Source organism: Nomascus leucogenys, chromosome 7b (genome assembly GCF_006542625.1).
Source record: "Nomascus leucogenys isolate Asia chromosome 7b, Asia_NLE_v1, whole genome shotgun sequence".
Taxonomy (NCBI): Eukaryota; Metazoa; Chordata; class Mammalia; order Primates; family Hylobatidae; genus Nomascus; species Nomascus leucogenys.
The window spans coordinates 33,891,431-33,915,173 of record NC_044387.1 but is presented as its reverse complement, the minus strand read 5'-3'; the positions used below and the strand labels follow the sequence as shown (position 1 = coordinate 33,915,173).

The window sequence follows — 23,743 nt, the reverse complement described above, 5'->3', positions numbered from 1 at the left end:
TTTCAAGCAGGTTTCGAGTGGCATCTGTAATTAGGAGGTGGACAGCAATAGGGAATAGAGGAAAAAGCACTGGTTTTGTGAGCCTGTAGGTTTGGGATTTAAATATTAATCCCCCTACCAATTAACTGTATGACTTTAAGCCCTTCAACATTATTTCCTATGAAAAGATATTATGTACTGATGTCCATAACTCTAGTCAGAAAATAACTTTGTCAGTAACCAAAGTGCAGACTTTACCAAAATACTGTCTTGGTTCTGATATTTAACAGATATGCTGACAATGTTAGCAGGAATATTTAACAACTTATATTTACTACTGACAGATCAAGTGGCCAAAATTTAAATTTAGAATCAATGGGAAGAAATAATTTAAATTCAAGCTAAATTTATATTTTCATGCAAAAGAAAACAATAGTTGAAACACTTCTGCATAAAAAACCAGGATTGAACTATGTGAAAGGAATTTTTGATAATTGTTGGTAACACATGCCTTTATCTCATCAATAACCAAGATTGGATATTTTTATTAAAGCTGTTAAAACATGCCCAATAAATATTCCAACAGGAATTTGTGAATTGTACTAGTTACCTAATTGAATTTAGCCAGACTGATTTTCAGTGAATTGCTTCCCCCAAAGGATGTCCTCGGTATTGCCTGAGAACTCTGAGTAGCAGTGATTGAAAACTTTTTAACCATGCAAACCTTCAGAGGTCTCTGAGGACCTAACTTACAAGGTTTTGCTGTAATTGGGGTCATGTCATGAAGTTTTTCTATAAAATAGGCTTCTGTAACTTTTTTACTACTGAGTATTATTTGCCAAGCAGCTGTGTGTAAGTCTTAGCATATGTTTTCTTTTGTATTTTAAGACAATAGGCCTGATGCCTTTTTATTAAATATAATAGGTTAAGGAAATGCATAATTTACAAATTTAGGCTCATAGGTGAAAATATATTTATATACCTCTTTTGACAGCAATTTGTGTTTTCTTAATATTTATAGGAAAACTACTTTGGGGAAGATGACATGTATATGGATTTTGAAGAGGTTATCTCAAGTCCTGTTTTGTCACTGTCAACATCATCCAGCTCTGGGTGGACTGCTGTTGGAATGGAAAATGACAAAAAGGAAAATGAAGGTTCAGCCAAGTCAATTCATCCACTTGCCTTGCGTCCTTGGGATATTACTGTACTTGTTAATTTGTACAAAGTTCATGGGCGTCTTCCTGTTGTAAGTGTTTACACATCAAAGTAGTCTGGAATATATTATAACATCCACCTGTGTATAGATGTGAAGCATTCAGCACACACTTAGAAAAAGAAAATCAGATTTAAAACTTCTAAATTTATTCTTTTACTGTTATAAAACTCATGTATTTTCTTCATAATATGATTACTTGATCATTGGTAATTTTTATTTTCTATTTTTCTTCTAATTTAACTTTAGCTCCTTCTTTGCTATTTGTGTAACGTCAGGACATTGTGTCATACATTGAGTTGTTGGGTTTATAATTAACCTGATGGGTATTCAAGGACTTTACATTTTCTTAGCTTTTATCTCTAGACCCCAGACCAGTTTGGGGCCTTATGGTTGACCTGTTATAAAATGGAGTTTCTGGCTTGACCCTGGGGGTTGAATTATGTAGTTTGGATCTAGCACAGTATCCTGGGTCACTCTAAGGACAACCCGTGGACCTGTTCTGGCTGACATGGAATGATATTAAATTGCCCCAAGAACCCGGGGACTTTGGAGCAGGGCCAGATGAGGTGTGTGTCCGTGTCGCAGTGGGGTGGTGGGGCCGGTGGCCCTCTGTTGCTTAGTGCAGCTAACGATCCTACTGAGGTACAGAATAGTTATTTTTGTCAGTAATCATAGTTTCTCTGTTTTGAAAAACAAATTCTCTTAATCGTGACAGATGTGATTTTTATTTTCCTGTACTTCCTTACTTTTTGCCTTTTCTGCATTTCAACTATGCTATTTCGTTTGACTGTAGCATGGAACTACTGATGGTCCCGAATGCCCTACAGCTTTCTTGGAAAGACTATGTTTTGAAATGAAAAAAGGATTTAGGGAGACCATGCTGCAACTTATCCTGTCACCCCTGAATGTGTTTGTCAGTGATAACTATCAGGTAAGGTGAAAATGAAATGTGGTGGAGACATAGAGATTTATTATTAATATTTATTGGGTTAAAACAATGTATTAGCTTCTGTGCATGGACTTTGTAGCTCTTTAAGTTGGAGACTTTTAAGTTAACTGTATTAAGAAGTTTTTGTATGTATGTTTATGTGTATGACAGTTGTTTCAAGAATCTCAATTTTCTTTTGCTGCTCCCTATTTCTGTGATCCCAATTATATTTTATACCTTTTGCTATTATAATAGAAATGGAAATAAATACTTTCTCAAATATTTATGGAAGGGAAAAGTTAACTATATAAAATGTTGGTAGGTTCTGTTGAGTATCACAGCATAAATGTTAATATTAACCAGTACCATAATATTTTAAAACGTGTGTATCTACATGATCAATGATTTATTCTTATTCATCTAACGTAAGATACTTTGTTAATTCCTTCAAGATACCTCTGGGCTCTTTTAAAAGAGAACCAATGATATTCATCAAGTGAGAATTTGAGAATGTATTACATTTCTGGGTAGAATATAATTTTATTTTTTTTTTCATGCCAAATGGCTTTCTGTGGCACCTACCACCACTTTATATGCCCCTGTCTTACTTTTAATCAAGTTGTATGATTTAGAAATATAAATGGAACTTAATACAAGACAAAGTAAAATTATAAATGGTAAGATGAATCTGACACCCAGAAATCATCAATGAATGATCATTTATTATGATTATATGTAGTAACTGATCATTTTATTTAAAATAGCATATCTCTTTTTCATTCTTTTGCTGTCACGACTATATTTTTCTTCATGGAATTTAATTTTTCATACATATATTTGATATATATGAGATCATATTAGCTAAAACTTAATATGTGCTAGGCATTGTTTTTGTTTTGCCACAGAATGTGCGTTTCTTGTTTTAAACTTTTATTTTGAAATAATTATAGTTTCACAGGAAGTTGCAAAGATCAGAGTGATCCTGTGTGTACTCTTTACCCAGTTTTTTTCCATGGTAAAGTTATTTTACATAATTATAGTATCAAAACAAGGAAACTGACGTTGATACAATGTGTGTGCGTAGTTCTAGGTCTTCTTATCATGTGTAGATTCATGTAACCACCAAAATGAAGATACAGAACTATTCTGTCATCACAAAGATCTCACATAACACATTATTTTAACTTGCCATATTAACCTTAAAAAAAAAAAAAAAAAAACTCTTGTCCTCCTCTCTATAATTAGTAGGTCATTAGAATTGGTTGTTTTTTATTCTGGGAGGCAGGTATGTGGAGAGGAAGCCCATCTCCCTTTTTCGGTCTATTAAGGAAATTAATAAAGGGAAAAGGGAAAGTCTTCTATGGATGAGCTCTGAGAATCTTAGATGACTATCCCTGGTTTTTTATGAGTACCTGGTAACACTTCAGCTTTTAATCACTGCACTTTTAAAAGGCTTTTCCAGACATAGAAAACATTTTATTGAGCTGATTATGAATGTTCACATTAATTCTTATTATAGAGGTATGGCAAACTTGTAGAGAGACTGAATTATAAAGTATGACTTATTTGGGGATTAGAGAAGGAGTTCGTGGAGTAGAGATATCAAGGTCAAAGTAGAAGTACTAGTGATAATTCATTTCCCTGATTGTTGACAACTTACCCCAAAGACAAAGATACCATATATATCCTCTTGGAATTTGCTTGTCTACTTACCTTGTTTACTTTCTATAGTGTTGACACGACTATTCCTAAGAATTTTTTTCTTCATCTGTTGTTATATTATCTAATGTTCTTTCACAGTGAGAGGGTTCACACTGTGTCTATTCCCAAGGCTCAAATCTGGGTTACCCACTTGTAGTTTATCCTGGGTAGCATCAGTCTCTTAACTCAAGGCTTCAAGATGAAGGATCTAAGGTGACTGATGGACTACTGTGTCCCATTATGAAACTATGCACTTTTTACTTTGTGGTCATCTTATGTATTAGTTTCATAGGGATGCCATAACAAAGTATCCTATACTAGGTGACATAAGAGAACAGAAATGTATTCTCTCACAGTTCTGGAGGTTCAAAGTCCTAAATCAAGGTGTTGGCGGGGTCACATTCTGTCTGAGCTGTAGGGGAAGATCCTTCCTTGCCTCTTCTTAGGCTCTGGTGGTTGCTAGCAATCCCTGGTATTCACTCAAATTTCTGCCTCCATCTCGACTGGCTGCCACTCTTTCTCTGTGCCTGTGTGTCCTACTTTCTCTCCTCTTATAGGGATACTAGTCATATTGGATTAGGGCCCACCATCATTGTAACCTTATCATAACCTAATTATATCCACAAAAATCCTGTTTTCAAAAAAGATCATATTCACAGGTTCCAGGGCTTCAGACTTGAACATACATTTTTGAGGGATGCCATTCAACCCACAAATGATGCAAACTGCAATAAAATTTAGAATATAATATTTATTGGTTTATCATGTAAGCTATACCTTAGGAAAGCCCAAGATCCACATGTAATTTTGAGATTAAAAAATCTCATAAAAATCTTATACTGAGAATTATTGAGTCTCAGTGTCAGAAGATAACTTTCTTGACCACTCTCCCCAGTTCCCTCAGTAAAAAAGGTAAGGAAATTAATGCCTGGAGAAGTCAGGTGATTTTATATAAAGTCACACAGCTTGGATGAAAAGAAAATGAAAAATTGGATTAGAAGAGCTTCTAGAGTGATAATTATAGTCACAATTTGAATTTTTTTAGAAAAAGTTTCTTATGAATTAGAGTTAGCCCTTATCCTTAAAAAAAATTTTTTTAAGACTGTTTCCCAACATATATTGAAAGCAAAGAACACTAACCCTGTGAGATAGCCTAGACATACATGAAGAGGACTACTGTAATAAAACTAGGTTGGGAAATAATCTGTGAACTGCCTCAATGTATACTGGTATGTTGAAGGTTCTGTGAACACTTGCTGTGAAGAAATCTGTCTACTCAGCAGCATCTACTTTTTGTGGTCACTGTTAGGTGCAGTGATACTTGGTACATAAGGCAGAAATGGTTATTAATGAACCTGGGGGAGAAGATAAATATTGAGAACATTAAAATTAAGATAAATAATTTCAAGTATAAAAAGTGCCACAAGGTGAGGTAGGCAGTGCTCTGGTAGCATTTAATGGTCTGGAGGCAAGAACAGGATCAGATTTGTATGTTTAGAAGATCTCTGTGATTACTCATAGAGTATGGAGCAGAGATATAAAAAGTTAATGCCTTGAAAAGGTCCTGGCAAGAGGTGATACTATTTGGACCAGGATGAGGGCACTGAAGATGAAAAAAAGTCAATGCATTTGTGAGAGACTGGGAGGTAGATTTAACAGAAATTGGTGACTGATCAGTAGGGCATTTCCAAACTTATTTGATTCTTTATTCTTAATAATATGTGGAACTAGTGTTCCATGAAATAATCTGTGTTATGACATATCCTTTATTTCTCTGAATATGTCAGAAATGTTCCCTTTGAAATACATGCTGCTTTTTAGTAGTGAGTATGAAATTATTCTCTGTAAGGTAAAACTCTCCTTGTATTTACATAGTCCTCAGAATCTATATGGAAGTTTACTTTTCCCCACCATTCTTCATTGTTTGGTCTTAATGGTCTGTGTTCTTCAATGTTATCTTCCTTTTAAAAAATATTTTAATCTCATGATTCTTAGATTTCTTACAAAAGACTGGTCTGTTGTATTCCCTGTCAGAGTACTACTGTAGTTTCTTGTTATTCATAAAGGCAGTTACCAATCAGAGATCTGTCTACTTTTTAGGACTCAGCTATCTTGCTTTTTATAATAATTGGGCTCTCATAGGTATTGTTCATTAAAGACGCTTAACTCAGAATACCTCTGTGGGTACAAGGTTGTGTTAGGAGCTTGTGGATTCTGAAGCCTTATAGATGGCATGATTTTACTGTTCATCTCTGCAGGGGGTGTGGGGGGAAACAACTAGAAATTATAATGTGATTTTCTTATACATTTTACAGTCTCATCATTATTGTTTTCAGCAGCGACCCCCTGTGGATGAAGTACTCAGGGAAGGTCACATCAATTTGTCAGGTCTCCAGCTGAGAGCACACGCTATGTTCTCAGCAGAAGGTCTTCCTTTGGGAAGCGATTCCTTAGAATACGCATGGTTAATTGATGTGCAGGCTGGAAGTCTTACGGCTAAGGTCACAGCACCACAGGTATGGTTTTCAGAGTACTATCTCCTGACTTATTTTCTTTTTCCTTTCTCTACCCACCTTCTCAAGAATAACTTGTATGCCTGTTTGAATGTTCATTGCATTTCCACTGATGGCATTCTGATGGGAGTCATTCTTGCCATTCAGAATTTTAGTTATAGGTGAGTCAGAGACAAGTTTCACTTTTCTGAGCCACATATAATTTGTTGGGTGTAATGTGTGTAGATCTATATAATATTTCAAAGAATTTGAGACTTTCTTTGGGAAAAATTCAGGATGAGTACTTTTCTAGAAGTCGTTAATATATTATTAAAATTATATTACTTGGCCCTCCATTGTTGGAAAAATCTTATTTTTCTACTATATGGAGTAATTTTCTAAGAACTTTGTTTTCTTACATATGTTTAAAGTAGGATTTGAAAGTAGCCCTTATGATGCTACGGATTAGGTAATAAGGTTCTTTGCTTGTTATGTCCCAAAGCAAGATTACATCATTTGTACCTGCTGTTAGTGATGTGCATAATAGTTTCAAAAAATAAAAGTGAATTTACTGGTAAGTAAGTCTGGTCTAGAATTCTAGATGTGATCCTTTTGGATAAATTCTCCCCCACCACCCCTTTCACTTAATCCTTAGAAGGCACAAAAGCCTTAATATAATATTTGTATCTAATTGGCCACTGAAGTTTAGTTGAATTGCCATATTATTGTAACATTTCACCTGAGTCATGTATTTATTATAATATGAATGCTCATCTTGATATTTCAAAAGACTGGAATTTGATAGGAATGTTACATACTCAATTTTGATAAAAAGTTATAGAATGGGTATAAAACATGTAATTTAGAGGTAGATAGTAGCAACAAGAAAGTAATAAAGAACCTAGATGCCCTTTATACCTGGAAGAAATTGTCAGAGGGTAGCAAAAATTAATATTCTAGAAATGGTGAGAAAATGAATAGAATTGAAAAGGGATATTTTGGAGTTGAACGTCATCTCAATATAATATTAGAATGTATAATGATATTTATAAAAATATGTGAAAAGAAATGCATAATGGAATGTATAAAAATGGATGAAAAGCAATAGTCATTGCTCACTGGCCTTGTAACTGTCCTCTCCTTATTATCTCCCATTTCCCATCCCTAAGAATACAAGTAAAAACTGAAGCATATTCCAAAGCAGCTTGTTCCCTAAGAAGGGAATAAAGCCATGCTGACCCTGCAAGACTGGGTACAATTCCTTTATTCTAAGGACTGCTAGAACTTTACATGTTTATAAATTGCCTTTATAAGGTAAAACATTTCTCTTTCTTCTGCATAAAATCTTGGCATCACTGTTTGCTGCACAGTTCATGAATCTGTAGGTACTTTTGTGTTTATTCCATTCTCTGTATGTTTTAAAAGTAAAATTTATATTTTCCAAAAGTTTAAATTATGTACTTATTTGGGGGGATAATGTCATGTGTATCTATCCCTCAATGTTTTTAACAGCTCCAATCAATTAAGGTTTTTTTTTTTTTTAAACTGAAGATTTGAAGAATTATGATATATGCTTACTTAAGCTTCTATTTACATAAACAAAAGTGCTTTAATCTTCAAAATACCTGGTCTTAAACTGTAGCTCAATGTGATATTTAGATACTTTTTCACATAAAAGTTTGGTTTATGATTGGAGAATTTTAGGTGCTTTTCTATGTGGAGATTTCAGTTAGCTATATAAGAGGGAAGATATATAACCTTGAATGAAAGGATTTGCGTTAAAAGTTGCTGAAGTGAAATTTTTCAGTTGAAATGAGTTTTCATTTTGACAATGCATTTTGTCATTCATAAAGGAAAAGTAACATAAGCATATAAATGATATTAAAGGTAGAAAAAAATCATTAGCTAACAAGTTGCTTATTTAGCAGAAGTTTTAAGACAGTGTTTGGGTTCTTTCAAGCTATGTTAACATTCTTCAGAAGCTTTTGAACTCTAAACACTTGTTTAGAATGCTAACAGTGTTGTCAACTTGTCACTGATTATCTGTAGTTGGCGTGCCTTTTGGAGTGGGGACAGACATTTGTTTTTCATGTGGTATGTCGGGAGTATGAACTGGAAAGACCAAAATCAGTAATAATATGTCAGCATGGAATTGATCGTCGGTTCTGTGAATCCAAGGTATGTTAACAAATATGTTAGCAATATTATAAACATTTATGAATTTTAAAAAATGGAATATTGAGATATCAGCTTCAAGTCAAATACACATAGCCATGAAGCAAACTAGTTTTTTCAGTTAATAAAATTATTTTTTGAATTCTTAGCCATTTTAGTTTTAAGTATCTAAAATATGAGGTAATTATTAAAACATACAAATTAAAAAATAAACAGAATTATAAAAATTATATTTTGCTTACATTTTTACTGTTAACATTCATGTCATATTGCATTATTATACTGTTGAGATGTGGCTATATATTTATGTAGAAGATTGAGAAATTGAAGCAAAGAGAAGGTTGAATTCTTCACATGACATGGTTTGCAGACCACTCTGGACATGCCATTTCTCCCATAATGTAATAGCAAGGTTGGTCATTTGCCAGGTTTCCTGACTCCACATGTTACGCTCTTTTCACAACATTGTGCCACCTTCATTAAGGGTCATTACAATATCTTCACAAGGGTTGCAAAAAGTAGATGGTAATCCCTAAAACCATGTGCAGTGGCAATGAAATGCATAGTATTATTGTGCAATAAATACCCTCCCTTATGAATTTGGGGAGGGAGGCGTTTTCTTCCCCTGATTTTGGAAGCATGGTTATTTCAGAAAATCTGGAAAGCACGGTTGTTTCAAAAAAGGAAAATAACTTACCCTGGTTCTACAACACAGTGGTTAACAGCTTAGTTTTTCTTTCTAGTTCTTTCCTGTATGTGTCTTTCCTTTTTTGTTCTCCTGCTATACAAATTATATTTGTTTGCTGTTATATTACTGTGAATTGAAAGTAGTTCATCCTACTTTTATGTCCAAAAAAAATCTGTAACACATCCTTATATATTGACAATAAAGGAAACAGCTGTACTTGGTGATAAAATTATTTTTTTTCTTATTATAAGCACATTGCCAGGCTCCGCAGAATTGGTTCCTTAGTCATAGGTCAGGCAGGCAGTTTTTTATGGATAATACACACATACCTTTAGGTGCCTCCCCCTCCTTTTTCTTTTTTTTTTTTTTTAACTTAAAGTTTGTATGTTGCATAAAAATTTTTTTTTTTTTTTTTTTTTTGAGACAGAGTCTCGCTGTGTCACCCAGGCTGGAGTGCTGTGGCGCCATCTCAGCTTACTGCAAACTCCACCTCCTGGGTTCATGCCACTCTCCTGCCTCAGCCTCCCTAGCAGCTGGGACTATAGGCGCCCGCCACCACGCCTGGCTAATTTTTTGTGTTTTTAGTAGAGGTGGGGTTTCACTGTGTTAGCCAGGATGGTCTCGATCTCCTGACCTCATGATCCGCCTGCCTTTGCCTCCCAAAGTGCTGGGATTACAGGCGTGAGCCACTGCGCCCGGCTCTTAAATTTTTAAAAATAAGTTTCATTGAGGCATAATTTACAGTAAATTCATCCTTTTAAAGTTGTACAGTTTTAGTTTTGACAAATGCTGTATATACCTGTGTAACTATTACCACCAGTGAAGATATAGAACATTTCTATCACCTTAGAAAATTCCTTTGTGTGTCTTTGCAGTCACCCCCTACCTCAGGCAACTACTGATCTCCATTCTGTCACTTTAGTTTGTTTAGGTCTATTTTTGTCCAGAGGAAATATATCCTTATAGAGTATTGACTACACTGTAAGACACCTGTTTCTAGTTCTGGCTCTGCCACTATGAGCATTTTCATGCTATTGGGCCAATAATTTACTCAGGGCTGCCATCTCTTCAAGAAATTTATTGATGTAGGTGATATATACATTTTCTTCTAACCTAAACATCATAAAAATCTGTGTTTTAGTAGTAAAATAAAATTAATGTGGATTGTCTTAGATATCATATTTACAGTTAATATATTTGTGTGTGTGTGTGTGTGAAAATACATCTGTGTGTATGGAGTACCTGTAAGAAAACCTTACAACTCTAAATTCATACAATTCTTGTAAACCTGTGACACTGTTTTACTTTTCACTTTACTTTGCTTATCCTCTCTGAGTTTCAGTAAGAAGTTGTATATGTATTGTCCATTAGACTTGCTACTTGCCCCTTCTGAATGAAAATGGTGCATACTTATTGTTTTCTAATGTATAGTTTTCTAATTGATAACACTTTAACTGCTGATTTCATTTATTATTATAAAAGAATGAAATTAGACTGATTTTTAAAAAATACATCAATAACTAGATTTTTTGTGTTTATTTAAAGAAGATGACTTAAGTGTCAAAATAATAAGTTGATGGTGATGATTTAGATGTACAATCCTTTTTTATTTTAGTTGAGTTGTATTCCTGGGCCTTGTCCAACTTCAGATGATTTGAAATATACTATGATTCGTTTAGCAGTAGATGGAGCCGATATTTACATTGTTGAGCATGGTTGTGCTACAAATATAAAGGTAAGTGTTTTGCTTGGCTGGTGTAGTGCTTTTTCGTTTTTACTAAACCAAACCTCTATTTCTTGAAATAAAACACATTTATAGTTTGTCATGTCACAGACTGCCACAAAATTTTAGGAGAAAGCTTTCCATTTTTTACTAATCCATGTTCTCTTCCAGTATTATTTTTTTTAAGGCATACTTTCACCAGTTATTTACTCTAACTGAGTTATTATAACATTGCTTTATGGGAGGGATATAAAATAGTAGGTTGCTTTTATTTCAAGGATGTAAACTGGTTGTGCTTTTAAATGATTTGATTTTTGAATGTCTTTGGGATTCATACATTTATATTTTCTGCCCGGCTCTTGAAAACATTTGTTTCCCACTCTTTTATGGATTGTAGTGTAAAATCAAGCCTTGTTAAGTTTCTGTGATTTTATTATTTACTTCTCTTGTTCGCCTGTGGATTGCTGCTTTTTTCCTTTTATCCTCTTTTTAAAAAATTGTCTATTTTTGTTTTTATTTTGTTTAACTTTTCTGTTTCCTTCTTGTCCCTTTCCCATTTTTTCCCTTTTTTATTTCTTTTTCCTTTATTTTCTCCTTCCATTTATGTTTTACTCTATTTGAAACGATCACCTATTCAGTAGTTTTGGCTAAGCTACTTAAAAATACAGAAATTACACTTTTGTTTCATTTTCTTCATTCAATTTTAGATGGGTGCAATTCGAGTTGCAAACTGTAATCTCCACAATCAGTCGGTTGGGGAAGGAATCAGTGCTGCAATTCAGGATTTTCAAGTGAGACAGTACATTGAGCAATTAAATAATTGCAGAATTGGACTTCAGCCTGCAGTGCTACGGAGGGCCTATTGGCTTGAAGCTGGGTCAGCCAATTTAGGACTTATTACTGTTGATATTGCTTTAGCTGCTGACCATCATTCTAAACATGAGGCACAAAGACATTTCTTAGAAACTCATGATGCCAGAACTAAGAGGTAAGTGAAAATGTTAAGAATGGCAGTAGTCTCCTGTTCAGATGAAAAAAACTAGATAATTATAGAGGAAATTCTACTGAGAGAGTAGACTAAGAATATTTTAAATAAAGACCTAATATGATTGTGCTGCTGCACCTCAATGAATATATAAGGACCTGATATTTAAGTAAATACATATCTTGTCTCTGGTGATGGTGTAGTTGTTGGAAATAACATTATTTTCTGATGTGTTTCTAAGTCTATACCATGTATGCCAACAGTGAAACAAGTTTACGTTACGGTCCCCAAATAACGTTTTGTAAAGTGCTACATTTTCTCTCTCACCACAGCTCTCCACTTTCAAGTCATCATTCATTCCTAGAAATCACAGTAGTACTATCGTCTACTGTATAAAACTCCTTTTATGGGCCTTCAGAACTGCAAGGAAGACTAAGAGTACTCAGGGCTATTTCCTTGGTCCTTAGGAAATTATTATTATATATGATTTAAAAAATTGCCAGCGCCTCTTACTGAATCACTTCCATTTAAAATGACAGTGTGACTTTTTCCATCCCCATCTTCCCCATTGTATATTTAATATGTGCTAATTCCAGAAATATAGGAAACTATTAAGAAACAAAAGAAAATAATGATCATAACCCCACCACATGAAATTTTATCTCCAGGATTTTGCTGGTTTTTTTTTAATGCTTGAAATCATCTTGTATATACAGTTTAAAATTCTGCATGTTTGTATTAAACTTATATCCCAAGTATCTGGCCACATGATTAAGCATTTTATAAAGATCCTTTTAAACAAATGATAATACATTACCAAAAAGACACAACATGTTTTATTTAGCCATTGCCCTTACATTAAATATTTAGATTGTTTCTAAATTTCCCATTATAAATGATAGAGGAACATTTTTGCACATAAAATATTTTCCCATGCTTTCTGGCTGCTTCCTTTAGATAATTTCCTGGAAGGGAGTATGAATGAGTTGAAAATTAAGACTTTTCATATGCATTCCCAAATTACTTGCCAGAAATTAATTTCAGTTTATATCCCCAATGGCGTTTTAGCTAGTCCCTGTCACCCTGCACCATTGCTACCTTTTGAGTGTTTTCTCTTAAGTGAAAGGTGGCATCTCTTTATTTTGCATTTATATATTTCTGAAATTAATACTTTAAAAACCACATTTGTTAGCTGTTTTCGATTTCTTCGCTTGTGAATTGAATGTTTATATTCTGTTTACATTTATTTACTGAGGTCTTGGTGGTTTTCCATTTTTAAGAGCTCTTTATAGATGATCACCCTTTTTGTGATCTCTGTTGCTAGTAGTTTACAGTTTGTTTTATCTTTTAATTTTGTTTTTATTTTCATATATGACTTTAATTTTATGCATTCAAATATGTCAGTTACTAATTTGAGAAAGCCATTCTTTTGCTAGTAATCAAATAGCATTTGTATTATTTTTTTCTTTTTCTTTTTCTTGTTAACATATAAAACTCGAATCCCTCTGGATTTTATATGGGGTGCATGTGTATATTATTCTAGGTAAGGAGATAAATCGACATATTCATTTCTCTGTTTAACAAAATGTTCACTGTTATCTGTTAACTTTCCCAAAAGAACTTGGGAACCATTTTTCTGGTTAAAAAAAGAAAATCTCTTGAGATTTTTATTGATATTACATTAATCTTTTAAATTCATTGAGGAAGATTTGACATATATCTGAGTATGAAAGCTCATGTATGAAGAATATTGTGTAAAATAAATTGGATTTCTTTGTTATATATTGCGCAGGAAGCCACTTAGTGTGAACCAAATGCCTGTCTTTGATTAGGTTAGGTGGTAGAGCAAGGTGCTAATGGAACTAAGGAGGTTGCTTCAGGTGACTCAAGTTGCTCCAAGTAGCTCATTTAGGTTGGTTTCAGTGCTGTAGCTTGTCAAAAATTGTGAAGAGTCTGGGGTTTTTATCTTTCTTACGAGTTAACAAGTTAGCTGTTACAATTTCATGGATGCTGGAAAAATACACAAAACTTCTGATCAGAGACTATATTACAGCCAAAGCGGTAGCCAGTCACGTGTGGGCAGGTTGGTTCCCTGTATCCCCCCAAGTAGAGTTGCCAGAGAAAATACAGGATGCCTAGTTAAATTTAACTTTCAGATAAACAACAAAACATATTTTAATATAAGTTTGTCCCACATATTGCATAGAACAAACTTATTTTTGTTTGTATTTTATTCGCTAAATCTAGCAACTCTGTCCCTGAATCCTATAGGGGATAACGTGGTCCCAGCTACTTGGGAGGCTGAGGTGGGAGAATCACTGGAACCTGGGAGGCGGAGGTTGCAGTGAGCCAAGATTGCACCACTGCACTCCAGCCTGGGCAACCGCTGTCTCAAAAAAAAAAAAAATAAATAAATAAATAAAGCCCCATCATGATGAATATGTGCATAAAGTAGATTTACGTTACAGAAGAGGAACACTGAACTTAGGGAATCTTACTATTTTTATAGTAAGTGGAAGCAAGCCTACTCTTTTCCAGAGAGAAAGATTACCTCAACCCTCAAGGTTTCTTGCTCCAAACACAACCCTGTGAAATAGCCTGGACAGAGCTTGCATTCATGGCATACCCAGCAGGAACATACAGGGATTCCTAGGACTCATGACGATTTGCCTCTCCCCACATGGTAACTCACTGACCTTCAGCTTTGGCTGCCTTTGTGCATATTGGATTCCCTGGAGTTTTAGAGAAATGTATATTCTTTTCTGATATTACTGGAAAAGCTACTGAATACATAGGCCATTAGTTCCATTAGATTAATGTTTTTTAAAAATATGGCTCCCTGGCCGCGCGTGGTGGCTCACGCCTGTAATCCCAGTACTTTGGGAGGCCGAGGCGGGTGGATCACGAGGTCAGGAGATCGAGACCACGGTGAAACCCCGTCTCTACTAAAAAAAAAAAAAAAATATGGCTCCCAAACCACCAGCATCAACATCTCCTTAGAACTTATTACAAATATACATAATCAGGCCTTCCCAGACCTCAATCAGAAACTCTGGAGGTGAAGCCCAGCCACCTACAGTTCAACGAGCCATTGAGTTGATTCTAATACAAGCTAACGTTTGAGAACTAGTGCATTGGATTATGCAAAGATAGGAAAGGAGAGCTAACGTTTGTTGTGTAACTTGTGTAGTCCGCATTTTGCATCTCAGGTGCTTTACATGTGTTATGCTATTTTATCCCCACAATGATCTTTGATTAGATATATCATACCATCATTTTGCAGATGAGGAAACTGAGGCTCAGAGATGTTAACTTGTCTGAAGTTGTAGAGTTAGTAAGTGGCACAGCTGGAATTTGAACTCAGGTCTAGAGGACTCAAAGCCATGCATTCTACCAAACTTTTGCTGTGGAAATGAAGTAAAAAAATGTCTATTGTGTATTTAAGTTCTTTTATTTTTGATGGTGTTTTAAGATACCTTTGCTGCTTGACTTAATACTTTAAAATACAGAAGTGATTTGAAATGGATAACATCTGACCAATGTAATCTCAAGTTCCCCCTCATCTTAAGGCCTACTCATACATTTTTCCTTCTGTCTTCTCTAGATAGATGTTCCACTTCTAAGTTGTTTCACCTTATCTTTAATGTCTCAGATGTTACTTTTTCAAAGATTCTTCCTATTTTCTTTGTCACAACACCCTGTTTACCTCATAGCACTTAATAGAATTTATGATTAGTTATTATTTTCTTGTTTATTTTTTGTCTTTGCCTCTGTATTGTAAACTTCATATGGATAAGGACTATATCAGTTTTGCTTAGCATGACACTAGGCACTTAATAGATATGTTCAAGAAATATAAATTAATGAATGTAAAATGAAGGTGATCATGCCTATTCTGTTTCCCTGTGAGGGTCTTGAGAATCCAAGGTGATAATACATGTAAAAATGCTTAGAAAAATAGGCTGTAAATATGAGGGGATTTTATTAAAGTAAAAAAAAAGGAATAAAGGTATATCTCACAGATTTCTATTATATAATATTTTTTAAGAAAAGAGGGGAGTTAATAAATACTGACAGACCTATGAGTCAGTTATACAGAACCTGAAGTTTACATACATTTTTAATACTTTATTTGTAGTCCTTATTACAAAGGAGTAGACCATTTTATTGAGAAATAATTTCTTAGTTGCTCCATATTTGTAATTTTTTAGTGTTTTAAATTGCAGTGTGAAATAGGCCCTGAGATGTTAAAGGTAATGAGCTATCAAGCATAATCTATACTAATGGTTTTTTTGGATTAATGTCTTAAAATTTTAGTGTTTTTGAGAATGTTTACTACATGCTAAAACTGGACTTAAATGTCTGATTTTTATATTTGCTTTTTTCTTTAATGCTTTGGGCTTTTTGATGTATGCCATATCTGTATTATTATTGATTCTGCTTATCTCCATCTCACTTGCCTCTGGTAAGACTATATTTTTTAGAAAGGCAAATGATTAAAAAAAAACACAGTAGGAATAAACCTTTGTGTTTGTGTTTACTTTGTCATTTAAAAATATTTACAATTAACTTATATTTAATTATCTATCAAAAAGTTTATTATTTCTTAATGATTTTTTTTTTATGTTGTTGTTTTTTGTTTTCTTTTGGGGTCTGTTTAGGTTGTGGTTTTTATGGCCAGACGATATCCTGAAGAATAAGAGGTGTAGAAACAAATGTGGTTGTCTCGGTGGCTGCAGATTCTTTGGTGGCACAATAACTGGCCTAGATTTCTTCAAACTTGAAGAGTTGACACCTTCCAGTAGCTCTGCATTTTCAAGCACAAGTGCGGAGTCTGATATGTATTATGGACAGTCTCTGCTACAGCCTGGAGAATGGATAATTACTAAAGAAATTCCCAAAATTATAGATGGTAATAAAATGTTTCGTCACTTGTGCTAATTGTTTACTTTATCACTATGCCATTTTGAGAGAAATTCAGTGTTAACTCTATTCAACTCAATTTACTTTGTGTGATGTTATGAGTAGGGTTTAATATAATCCACCTTTGTTTTGCACATGACTTAACTAAAGCCAGATAAAACTAGTGATTTTTTCGGAGTTACACAGCGCAGAAGTAGGTCTGCTGTTCAGATCTTCTGTTGTTGACGTGGGTGGCTTTCCTCAGAGTTTTTTCTAAATATTTCCTTACATATTAGTGTTTTCCTGTAGCACAGCATCCAGATAAATACTTAGGAATAGCTGTACTTGAAGGTAACAATTGTTGCACCAGCTTGCTTTTATAGGAAAACTTTTGGATAGTAATATTTATATTATTGGCCCCCATGTCACCAATTATATTTGCAAAGTAGTTTCCTTATCAGTAAAGTTAAACGTGTCAAGAAAAGAACTCTGGTTTTAGAATCTTTAGCATAACTCTGGCTGGGCGCGGTGGCTCACGCCTGTAATCCCAGCACTTTGGGAGGCCGAGGCGGGCAGATCACGAGATCAGGAGATCGAGACCATCCTGGCTAACATGGTGAAACCCCACCTCTGCTAAAAATACAAAAAATTAGCCAGGCGTGGTGGTGGGTGCCTGTAGTCCCAGCTACTTGGGAGACTGAGGCAGGAGAATGGCGTGAACCCGAGAGGCGGAGCTTGCAGTGAGAGGAGATCACGCCACTGCACTCCAGCCTGGGCGACAGAGCGAGACTCTGTCTCAAAAAAAAAAAAAAAAAAAAAAAAAGAATCTTTAGCATAACTCTGCAAATACACCAGTTTGCTATGAGCAGTAAAGAGTGGCTTTAAGTGTATTATATTTAGATTTACCTAGAGTCTTTTCTCCAGAGACTTCAGAAACAGATTTTTCCTCTGGATTTTTTTAGTTGTGTGTTCCTATGATTCAGTGCAATATTTACTGTTTAAGTTGCCATGCTGTGAAGATGTTAAATGTAGAAAAGTCTTGATACTTCACGAATATTTAGCCATTTCCCCTTAATTAATTTAAAAATATTAATTTGCCTTTGCCTTTTATCAGTACACACAAAAAGATAGGAAAGGGGTAATTTTACCTCTAAGAGTTGATCAGATTGCTTTCCCATGTATAGGAGCTCTTAGAGGAAACAGCTGGACTACATATACTAAATTCCTAAATGATTTTTTTACTGAGTAGTAGTAAGTGTGCACAAGTTATTTTAAGGTCATTGTACTTTGGCAGGTTTGCTAGAATGACAGCAGATTATCTTATAAAATCAGCAAACATCAAAACTTCTTGGCATTTAAGTGATAAGATAGATTGTAATAATTTAGCTGTCTTCTTATGTAACTTTTTTATATTTGAATAATGTTCATTTTTAAAGGTTTACACTGGCATTTTCTCATTTAATCCCTAAGCTACCATGTAAAGTGGACATTATCCTTATTTTATAGTAAGGAAACTGAGGCCTGTCACTGAGACTGAGTTGCATGAAGTGATATAGCCAAGTATGGCTGAGAAGAAACTCGAATCAGGGCCATTGAAGCCACTTTGTTGTTCTCTCTAATGTGCTACAACTGGTGCTAATTACAAAGATTGCTTGATTTTCAAAGATTAACCATCACAAACTCAAGAAAGAATATTTGCAGGGAATTTATACATGATATGAAAGGAGGAAAATAGTAAATTCTCTTTCTAACATTGAAGAAAGTAAAATTCTTTTTTTTTTTTTTTTTTGAGACGGAGTCTCGCTCTTTCACCCAGGCTGGAGTGCAGTAGCGCGATCTCGGCTCACTGCAAGCTCTCCGCCTCCCGGGTTCACGCCGTTCTCCTGCCTCAGCCTCTCCGAGTAGCTGGGACTACAGGCGCCCGCCACCACGCCCGGCTAATTTTTTGTATTTTTAGTAGAGACGGGGTTTTACCGTGGTCTCGATCTCCTGACCTCGTGATCCGCCCGCCTCGGCCTCCCAAAGTGCTGGGATTACAAGCGTGAGCCACCGCGCCCGGCCGAAAGTAAAATTCTTATAATGTATAATAGGAAGTGTCTGTATCTCTTGGTGATTCTCTTAGTAGTGAGTTGTAATTGCTGAATTGCTATAAGTTTCTTGTCCAGGGAAGCTTGGAAATAACCCCTACATATGTACCTGAGTTTCTGATTGTTGAGTCTTCCAGGAATGGAGTACAGATGCAGTGTCAGGATAAAATCAAGGAGGGCATATGGGTAGAATTAAGGATCTACTTGGAAGGCCAGTGAACACTATGTTCCTGTATCACTTAGAAGCGAATCAAGACCATTTTTTCTTTTGACTTTCATTGCTCTATTTTACATTTGTGGTAGTAGAAGTAAATAATATTATATTTTAGGTTTACGACCCTTACCCCTTGAATGCCACTGCATTCTGTTCACAGAGATGTTTTCTCCATTAGCGGATTTACTTTTTTTGGCTAAAACAGGGATGGTAGGAGGAGAGGGGATGTTAAGCAAGAGTTATTTTTTTTGGATCTATGCAGCTATAGAATTCTCTTTTTATTTCCCTCAGCCCCTCAATTTATATAACACATCACAGAGCTCTTTATGAAACTCTGAAACAGTGAAACAGTGGTGTTTCACTCTGATCCTAACGTTGTTATTTATTCATTCATAAAATCATGTATTGAGTGCCTTCTGTGTATGAGGCATTGTTCTAGGCACTGGAGGTACATCAATGAATGAAAAATGATACAGTCCCTGTCAACATTGAACTTTTAGAGCAAAAGGGGAAAAATGCTTAAAATAAGTAAATCCGAGTAGAAGATATATGGGGTTCTTTGTACTATTCTTGAAAGTTTTCTGTAAGATTGAAAATTTTCCAATAAAAGATTTAAAAAGAAGAAAAAAATTCACTGTTTATGGGCCTGGGATCTATACTTATGTAGATATATTTCTAAAATGTTTAACAAATTGCTATATGAAATTAGTCACTTGTGCTTTTTACACGCCTATAATCCCAGCACTTTGGGAGGCTGAGGAGGGCGGATCAGGAAGTCAAGAGATCAAGACCATCCTGGCCAACATGGTGAAACCCTTTCTCTACTAAAAATATAAAAATTAGCTTGGTTTGGTGGTGTGTGCCTGTAGTCCCAGCTACTTGGGAGGCTGAGGCAGGAGAATCTCTTGAACCTGGGAGGCAGAGGTTGCAGTGAGCCAAGATCGTGCCACTGTACTCCAGCCTGGTGACAGAACGAGACTCCATCTCAAAAAAATATATATATATACTTAAAAATGGATTAGATTGCCATGTTTTTTATAAACTGCTGTTGAGATTTGTGTGTTCACTTAACCTACCTTTTGTTTGTTTAGGTAATGTGAATGGCATGAAGAGAAAAGAATGGGAAAACAAATCAGTGGGAATAGAAGTAGAGAGAAAAACTCAGCACCTTAGTCTTCAAGTACCATTACGATCTCATAGTTCATCCTCTTCCTCAGAAGAGAACAGTAGTTCTAGTGCTGCACAGCCTTTGTTGGCTGGTGAAAAGGAAAGTCCCTCATCTGTTGCTGAAGACCATTTGGTTCAAAAAGAGTTCTTGCATGGGACAAAAAGAAATGATGGCCAAGCAAGGTCAGTATTCACTTAGATTTAGAAGCCTGATCATAAATAGGAGTATAATTGTTTAAAATTCTGGCAAGAAAAACTTCTTCCCTCTCCATTCCCCCATTTTAGAAAATTGTTTCCTGTATATCTGAACATATTTTGAAATGTCGGTTTGCTGTTGTCTATCTGATTATGAAAATCATACATACATATATTCATTCCAGATATGAGGAAAGTACAAGAAAGTGTAATGAAAGTGGAAGTTTCTTGTCATCCCACCACTCAGAGTGAATCATTGTTAACATTCAGATATTATCCTTCTAGTGTAATGGATACTTTTTATTCCTCCTCTTGGCACCTTAATAGTTGGCCACTCCCTTCTTGAATCACAGTTTCCTCTTGGTTTGATAGCACATTTCAAAATTTCCTCCCACCTCCTTGGCTATTCCTTCTCAGTCTCCATTGTCCTGTCCTCCATTTCTTCCTCCTTTCTTTTTTCTCTTCCTTTTATAGCCTGCCCTTTGTTGAACATTCTCTCCTTTTTCTCCACTTACTCTATATTATTTCCCTAGGGAGTCTCAATAACTGTTTGGTTTCAATTATGTTCTGTAGCTAACATCTTTTAAATGTAAAACTCCAGCCAAAACCTTTGTTCCTAAGGCCTAGCTACCTTCTTGACATATCTACTTGGATATTTCATGGAGACTTCAAACTCAACATATTAAAAATGGCCTTATTCTTACCATTCTTAACTTGTTCTGACTTAGTAAATGGCACTACTACATCAGTTGCTGAAGTCAGAAATACTGGGGTTATGTATAACTTCTTCCTCCAGTCTCCTTTAATCAAAGACACCTGGTGTATTTTGTTGGACAAGTTTTTAAAGGATGTGAAAGAAAAAAAAACCTTTATGAATGTATTAGTGTCAATGGATTATGGATAGAAGATTACATTCTGGGGTTTCTTTCAGTTTTTATTGTGTTTTAAGCTACCTCAAAATTTTTTGGAACTAATGGGGGTGTGAACACATATTGTACTGTTTTGCTACTTTGGGTATTTTTTTATAAAATTGTAGATTTTCTTTTATTTGTAAAGTACATGATTAAAATTACTAAAAGGATTTTTATTGATACTTCTTTTTATGCTTAAATTTATGATGTATAGAAAATGGTAATTGCTTTCTGTTTTAGTATCCCTACAGAAATTTCAGGAAACAGCCCTGTGTCTCCTAATACTCAGGATAAGTCAGTAGGTCAGTCTCCTCTTAGATCTCCCTTGAAACGACAAGCCTCTGTCTGTTCCACCCGTCTTGGAAGTACTAAGAGCCTTACTGCTGCTTTCTATGGGGACAAGCAGCCTGTAACAGTTGGAGTCCAGTTTAGTAGTGATGTCTCTCGAAGTGATGAGAATGTACTAGACTCACCAAAGCAGAGGAGAAGTTTTGGTTCATTCCCATATACACCATCAGCAGACTCTAATTCATTTCATCAGTATCGATCAATGGATTCCAGCATGTCAATGGCTGATAGTGAAGCCTACTTTTCTGCTGCTGAGGAATTTGAGCCCATTAGCAGTGATGAAGGCCCTGGAACTTATCCGGGTAGAAAAAAGAAGAAAAAGCAAACCCAGCAGATTGACTACAGTAGGGGTTCCATATATCACAGTGTAGAAGGGCCACTTACTGGACATGGAGAAAGCATTCAGGATTCCAGAACTCTGCCATTCAAAACTCATCCTTCTCAGGCTTCATTTGTTTCTGCGTTAGGTGGAGAAGATGATGTTATAGAGCATCTATATATTGTAGAAGGTGAGAAAACAGTGGAGAGTGAACAAATTACTCCACAACAACCTGTGATGAATTGTTATCAGACTTACCTTACTCAGTTCCAGGTAATTAATTGGTCAGTTAAGCACCCAACCAACAAAAGAACCTCTAAATCCTCATTGCATCGTCCCCTTGATCTGGATACACCAACCAGTGAAGAAAGTTCATCATCATTTGAACAGCTTTCTGTTCCAACTTTTAAGGTATAAACCAAATCATTAGTTTCCATTGATACCTTGATTTAGAAAAACAGATTTTTAAGAAATTATTTTCATAATTACTCTCATTCTTTTTAGCTACCTTTCTGAGAGACTTTCTGAAGCCGTAGCTTTATGTATGATAGGTCACAGAGTTATTGATGAATATTAGAAATTTAAGTAAATTAAATTGAGATATGGTTTATGAGTTGTCACTGCATTAATCTAATCAACACATATTCTGTGTCTGCATTATACTCTAAGATTAGGATCAACTCTCTCTGAATTCATATTTTCTGTGTCTTAAAAATAAAATTTTGAAGTTGTTTTTAATGATGTTCTTTTTATTCATAACTCCTTCCATGCAAAGGCTTCAACGTCCACTTACTTGACATTTGAGTTCTTATAATTCAGTATGAATGTGGTTATTGGGCATTTCTGTAATGTATTCTGAAAATGCATTACAGAATTTTTTAAGTAAGCTAAAAATACCTCAAAATAAATTTAGTGGTCATAGCCAATATGAAATACTATACTTATTTGAAGTGTCTAAATGCTTATTTAGTTATTCTTAATTCAGATATTTATTATACAGTATTGTGAACAAGGCACTTGATGTAGAGTGGTGAGGGAAATGGATATGGAGCTTATGGTTTAGAGGTGGAAAGTGACAATTAATAGATAGATCAGTATATAATTACAAAGTGAGAAGAGTCTATGATGATAACCAAGAGATGCCGGGATAGAGAATAACAAGGGGTGAGGACACTTAGATTGTATTGAGATGAAATGTCCCTCTGAGGAGATAATATTTAGACTGAAATTTGAAGGATGATGAGGAATTGAAGATAGGAGGACCTAGGGGCACTGCATTCCAGACAGAGGCAACCGCCTTCCTAAAGCCCTGAAGAGGGAAAGAGGTCAGCATGCCCGAGAAACAGTGAGTGGAGAGACTTGCTCATAATGAGGCTGGAGACCTAAACAAAGGCCAGGTCATTCAGAGCTTATAGACCATAGCATCAGGAATTTGAATTTTATTCAATTTATTAACTCTTCAGAGTTTTAAGGAAATATGATAGGATCTCATGTACTTTGAATGCTACGTAGAATTGAATTGTCATTAAGCAAGAGAAGAATTGGGGTGATCACTTAGGAGATTGTCTCAGTAGTCTGTGTAAGAAATGACCAGGGCTTGGACTTAAACTGTATTAGTAATGATGGGACATGATACATGGAGTTGAATATTCTCATAGATTATGTAGGCATTTGAATAATATGTATTGAAGGAAGAAGAAACATTAGTGA

The 23,743-nt window shown here is 35.1% G+C and overlaps 1 protein-coding gene across 6 annotated transcripts in view; it reads left to right on the top strand.

Moving 5' to 3' along the window:
- The window catches only part of KIAA1109 (KIAA1109 ortholog), a 219,349-nt gene that overhangs the window by 71,515 nt on the left and 124,091 nt on the right, over positions 1-23,743 (top strand). For 5 of the 6 annotated variants that reach the window (XM_030815740.1, XM_030815741.1, XM_030815742.1 and 2 more), the window contains exons 21-29: positions 1,001-1,228; positions 1,992-2,129; positions 6,164-6,343; positions 8,369-8,497; positions 10,798-10,917; positions 11,613-11,893; positions 16,552-16,802; positions 20,185-20,443; positions 21,607-22,444. In XM_030815740.1, the coding sequence (XP_030671600.1) occupies positions 1,001-1,228; positions 1,992-2,129; positions 6,164-6,343; positions 8,369-8,497; positions 10,798-10,917; positions 11,613-11,893; positions 16,552-16,802; positions 20,185-20,443; positions 21,607-22,444 (2,424 nt within the window). The remainder of the gene's footprint in view (positions 1-1,000; positions 1,229-1,991; positions 2,130-6,163; positions 6,344-8,368; positions 8,498-10,797; positions 10,918-11,612; positions 11,894-16,551; positions 16,803-20,184; positions 20,444-21,606; positions 22,445-23,743) is intronic. The other variant, XM_030815739.1, reaches the window with a different exon arrangement.